At 36.5% G+C, this 5,861-nt stretch overlaps 1 protein-coding gene across 7 annotated transcripts; it reads right to left on the reverse strand.

Moving 5' to 3' along the window:
• Positions 1–6: 6 nt before the first annotated feature.
• On the reverse strand, positions 7–5,459 carry LOC107740571 (cyclic AMP-dependent transcription factor ATF-1-like). Of its 7 annotated transcripts, none has more exons than XM_016553034.1 (9): positions 5,285–5,459; positions 4,109–4,158; positions 2,903–3,000; positions 2,668–2,787; positions 2,481–2,578; positions 1,074–1,207; positions 629–805; positions 380–527; positions 7–226 (listed from the first exon to the last, which is right to left on the reverse strand). In XM_016553034.1, the coding sequence occupies exons 3-9, from the start codon at positions 2,996–2,998 to the stop codon at positions 82–84; spliced, it is 918 nt and encodes a 305-aa protein (XP_016408520.1). In that variant the 5' UTR covers positions 2,999–3,000; positions 4,109–4,158; positions 5,285–5,459; the 3' UTR covers positions 7–81. The 7 variants fall into 7 exon arrangements, with proteins under 7 accessions (XP_016408520.1, XP_016408515.1, XP_016408519.1 ...); XM_016553029.1 differs by having other exon boundaries at positions 2,903–3,003; XM_016553033.1 differs by lacking the exon at positions 4,109–4,158.
• Between the last annotated feature and the right edge of the window lie 402 nt (positions 5,460–5,861).

Here is a 5,861-nt window from a genome sequence, read left to right on the forward strand (position 1 = left end):
AAAAAAAAAGTCCCTGTGTCTGTGTTTGTATAAGCACGTAGGTCTGCCAGCAAAGTCCCATTAGCACGATTGTATGGATGTCTAGCCAGTTTTAACACAGTACAGGTCCTTTAATGTCTTGAGCTCTTCGATAAGAGTCTTGTTCTGATTCTCCAGGACAGCCACACGGTTCTCCAAACACTTCACGTACTCCTTTTTCTTTCTGCGACACTCTCTGGCTGCCTCCCTGCACGCAGACATTCGGAATTACACAAAAATGCAGTTAGCCTTACAATGCAATAAAAACTACCCATATGAAAAAAACCGCAGGATATTATACATTACCAACCAACTTCATCTCGCTAAACAAACTCATTCTCTTGTGCTCAAATACACCCACCTGTTCTTCGCCAGGCGTATCTCTCTCTTCATTTGCGGGTCATCGCTTTTGCCCTGAGAGCTGATAACGGGTGATGTCATGACGACGGTCTGAGGCAGCGAGGAGGAAGAAGAGCGGATCTGATAAGCTTGCATTTCTCCCCCTGCACCTATAACACAGTATCACAGCCACAGTGTGTTCCACATGTACTAAAGCAACAATATGAGCTGATTGCCAAATTAAAAGGTCTTTTTGCCTTTATGTGCCAACCTTGGAGCACCACCTGGTTACTAGGCAGCAGAATCTGTTGTCCGTCGGCGGTCTGAGCGTATTGCAGTATAGTTGGCTGGTTTGGGTTCGAGTTGGTCATGGTGAGAGTCTGCAGGCCTTGTACACCCTCTGAACCAGCACTGGCCAGCTGCAGAGAGCCATTGGATGAAATCGCAACTGCAACAGAGCAAACAAGAACTGTGACAAATGGTTTACGGTATAAAATTGTAAATCTTTTTTATGCAATTGTTTATTACAATTGTGCTCTAGTTCATATAAAATAATAAGAAAATCATGTTTGTGTAAACGACGAACTGCATGGCTATTTGAGTCAATTTTGTCGTTAACAACTTATGCAACCCTTAGCTTTATTTTTGTTGCAAAATACATAGGAAGTTACCACATGATGCATTCAGTACTCAAATAGTATGCTGGCTTGGCTTACAATATTGGCCAGTGCTTGTCTGGTAGATTGGGGTAGGAAGTGAAACGCTTGTTATGGCAGAAGAGGTGGAGCAGTCCTCTTCTCCCTCGTTCTGAGTCGCCACTTCCTCAGCTGATAGATCATTTAGAATCTTCCTGAAACACAAAAAGGAACAGAAGTTTTTGTGTAGTGCCAGAGATGTGCCTGGAATTTGGAGCTTGGCAAATTTTGCTTTTCACTCTACTCTCAGTAACACTGTGTTTGTGTATGATTGAGGACACATAATGAAATAGGGAACAAAAGTATCCAGAAAAAAATTATCTACACAAAGATATTTGTTTATTTTATTAAAAAAAAAAAATTATATATTTTATATATATATATATATATATATATGGGTGAAATATGCTGGTTCTGGCCCGCCTCATTCCATAGTATCAGAGGCAGCTTCTCGGTCTGTGTAAATGAAGTGTCCATGTCGATCTGTGCTTATCTTGTTTTCTACACGAAGAGTCAAAAATCAACTTTCGAGAATGTGATTAAATGTAAATAAATTTATGCTGCATTAAAAAAATTGTCACGCTCACCTATTATGAATACAAAAGGGGTGATAAATGACATTTCTTTGTGATTTTGTCAAAGATTTCCAAAACTAGAACAAAAATCCAATGCTGGAGATAGCACTACATCAATGAAAAATAATTTTAAATTAAAGTCACCATGAAAATTAAACAATTCTTGAAGAATGGACAATTCTTATGTTTTATGGAATGCTATAGTCTTTATTATGAATGATTTAAATGATTTATCTGTCTGATTTATTCATGCACACCACATAATCTTCAATCAAAAACATTAACAACTTCCCCCTTATAACAAAGGCTAGGCAATAATCTCCAGCAGCCTCTCACTTACATATATCATTGTTGTTTGCTAATGTTGTGATCTCAATCAATTCCAGACGGACAAAATCAAACTGCATACTACATTTTTTCTCATTCGAGAAGCCAATTCTCAATCGAGAAGTCACAATAGAGAAGAAAAGAAGAGCAACATTTCTATTACATGGCGACTTTTAACTAAAAATGTCTTCAATCTTTGCTTTCCTACTTTATTAGTCATTAAAGTGTTTTGTGAGTTGTGCGTTTACTGAGGGAATATTTTGGAGCAGATCCAGTTCTTCAGTGTGAGAAGAAGCTGAGAGTCCACCTCACCGACTGGCTCTGATAAATTCAAATTGCTAGATGTGGTCAGAAGTTATGCAAGACCACTGGGGGCTCACATGTGCACCCTCTGATTCTCCAACTACTAGGCAAATGAAGGCTAGTAGGATGCCGGCTTTAGAAGTAATAAAATAATCTGTGTAATTTTGAGGTGCCACTCATAAGGCCCAGCAGAGTCATAAATTATTTGCCCTGGGCCTTTTACCTGTAGGATGGACGCCGAGCCAAGATCTCTCTTGACTTCTGGTTAGATGCTCCACTGTCGCTTGAATCCTGAGAATCATCACTATCCGATCCTTGACCCTAATAAGAAACATTGTTTAAGTGGAGGGAGCCTAAAGTAAAAACAAAGACCAGTTTAAGATCACGCTGTATGAGTGTCTGCACGTTACCTGTGCTTGTGCCAGTGGAGACTGGATAACCGATGACTGCGCTGACTGAATCACACCTTGAACCTGGAACTGACCGCTGGGCAGCTGAACCACAGTCACTGGATTCCCACCCAGGGACATCTTTCACAAGATGATGATAACATGAAACAAGCACTTTTATTGCTGCTTTTTACAAATGCTTAGTCACATATATATAATGCAAATATGTGTAGATAAGTACATACATGAACAGTACCTGTGCTATCTGTGATATGTGAGAGGCAGTTATAGTTGTGGGGATGGCAACAGTTTGATCAGAGCCATTTCTGTTATTCTGCTGGACCTCTTCCATTGCCACTGCAAATCAACAATGAGACAGATTTTGGTCAATATTTAATGTAGATGTGATGCTTTCCATTACCAGTACTTCAGAGCTTCCACAATTTTTGAATTTCCTAGCTCTGTGATTACTAGAATGTACTGTTTACAGAGATTACTTTAAACAAGCAATTTATAACCAGTTATATTTAGAGCTGGTCATAATAATAATAAAACAATCAATAAAAATGTATATTTTTATACTTAATATATTAATTTCCAGGTTATTTCAATCACAATTTCCTCACATTTCTGAAATATCTTTTTAATTTAATTTAATGCCTTGCAAATAACTGTAAAAAAATGTTTGGTAATAAATAATATATATTTTTTAATAATTTGTTAAAGGGAAACAAATTCCCTTTTATTCAATTTTATTATGGATGCACGCGCTTTATTTAACATGTTTTGGACTGTTGAACAGAAACACCTGCCCACTACAAAGATAGAGCTGAGAAGTGCCAGGACAATTTTTAATATAACTCCGATTGGATTCGTCTGAAAGAAGAAAGTCATATACACCTAGGATGGAATGAGGCATATTTTGGTCAATACTTAATGTAGATGTCATGCTTTCCATGACCAGTACCTATATACAGAGCTTGCACAATTGTAAAAACTTACATTTTTAAAAAACATTTACAGAGATTACAGTAAACAAGCAATTTATGACCAGTTATATTTTAGAGCAGACCATAATAAAAAAAGAAATAAAAAGTACACACACACACATATATATATATATATATATATATATATATATATACATATACACACACACGCACACAAAAGCAATATAGCAATTTATACTTTTTTTCCAGGCCCAGAAATAAAAAATTCCTCACATTTCTGAAATATCTTACATTTTTGATTATGTGCATACATTTGTATGCCTTGCAAATAACTGAAGAATGTTTGGTAAAAAAAATAATAATAATTATATAATGTTTGAATAAATATTTAATATTTAAAAATTCATTTAAAATTAGAATATTTAATAAAAAAAACATTTAAAATTCTATGTTCAAATAAAAAAATACAAATTAATGTAAATTGTAAAAGTAAAATTAAAAAATAATAATACCTAGAGATGGGGACCAGTGATTTTTTTTTCAGGCCATACAGAAATCTGAACTACGGGCAGAAAAACTATGTACAATTATATACAATTTTGCAGACTGACAGCACACATGAGAAAACTGAAGAACACAGACTGTTTATATTGTGCTTACGAGATGGTCGGAGTGTGTGTGTGTTTGTGTGCTGAAGTAGTTCTGTGGTCAAACCAGGCTAACAGTCAAAAGCCTTGATTTAGTCACCGTATCCATTTTACCCCAACCCTGAGTCAGTACCTCTCAATCCTTCAGCTCCACCACACACACTTACAGTCCTTTTTTGGGTTGCTTTCTACACATTACTGCTGCAACCTTTCTGCAGTTGTCCTCATTTATGATTTAATTCCAGTAAAATCATGTTAGTACAATAAATGGAAAATAAAGTTACAATGTAATGGGGGGAAAAACAAATAAATACTTAACATGGAAGACACAACTCCTCCTGTAGTAGTAAATCAGATGGAGCTGCTTTGTGTTATTAACAGCGCTCACTTCATGCAGAACCGGATGCTAAATATCGCCCATCAAATACTCACATTCCTCCAAAAAACAAGCAATAACGGGCCAAATTCTATTTAAATAAAGCCAGAATAACATTGCGAGCTATATCGACCTGTTGATGCAACATTTTCGATAATATTGTCTGTTAAAAGTCCGCATTTAAAACAAACAATCTAAGGCTACAGCAGCTAACAGGCTAAATAAAAAAAAACTGTCTTTGATTTCATTTCAAGACTTATCTGTCAAAATACATAAGACTGTGCCGGTATTTATAAGCGGGCTTGTTTCTACTAAACAAAAGCTCCATCACAAGATATGGATAGTTTTTTTAGTGATGTTGCAAATACTTAACGGGTGTCTTAAAGTCTAATTCCCCCATGAGATCCTGATCAAAAGCGCATCTCTAAATAAAGCAAACCGCTGCGGTGTGTTATGAAGCCCGAGAGCGACTTTATGCCGCGCTCTGCAGAAAGTTCCAAGCTAGTCACTGGCACGCAAGTGCCCGCGTCAACAGACGTCAGCGATACGGGGAGCCATTAAAACACCTTCCCGTAAGCGAGTGCTACAACCGAGCGGACGGGCGCCATGACTGCAGCGACAAGTCGGCAGAAGAGGAAAAGTATAAAACAAAAGCAACGCTTTACCTTTAATCCTTTTGAACCGCTTCTGGAAACAATAACGCCGTCTATATAGATGTCAGTATTCGATATATAATTTGTAAAGTAAATTATTTAATAATGCATAGAATAAACCTGGGCGGTTTCCATTGAAAAAATCTAGATGGCTTGAGGGTTTTTTTCTAAAGGCCGCAATAAGCGCCGCCCCCTAGAAGCACGTGTTACGTAAATCTGTATTAAGCTTTGTGATTGGTCAATATCACTGAAAAACAAAAGTGGTCTGGGGACTTGAATGAAACCAATGCAATTTTCTGAATTTCTCTATTCTGCTTGGCAAATAGGCTACTGCTATTCTTAATGATTATTATGAACAGAAAAATGAAATTTTATGGAAACATTCTTAATATAATTTTCCTGTTATACAACCCCAACTATTATCTTGAAATAAATAAATTAAAACACACACACACACAATGCAGTTTGACAATTATCTATGAAATGAAATAATTTTCAATTGACAAGTATTTTACTGAGAAATGTAAACTCTTTTTTTTTTCTCTCCAGAAAGAGGCTGGGATATTAAAGCATTGTGTACTTTCAACAA

Source organism: Sinocyclocheilus rhinocerous, unplaced genomic scaffold (assembly GCF_001515625.1).
Source record: "Sinocyclocheilus rhinocerous isolate Xijiao unplaced genomic scaffold, SAMN03320098_v1.1 scaffold3150, whole genome shotgun sequence".
NCBI classification, from domain to species: Eukaryota; Metazoa; Chordata; class Actinopteri; order Cypriniformes; family Cyprinidae; genus Sinocyclocheilus; species Sinocyclocheilus rhinocerous.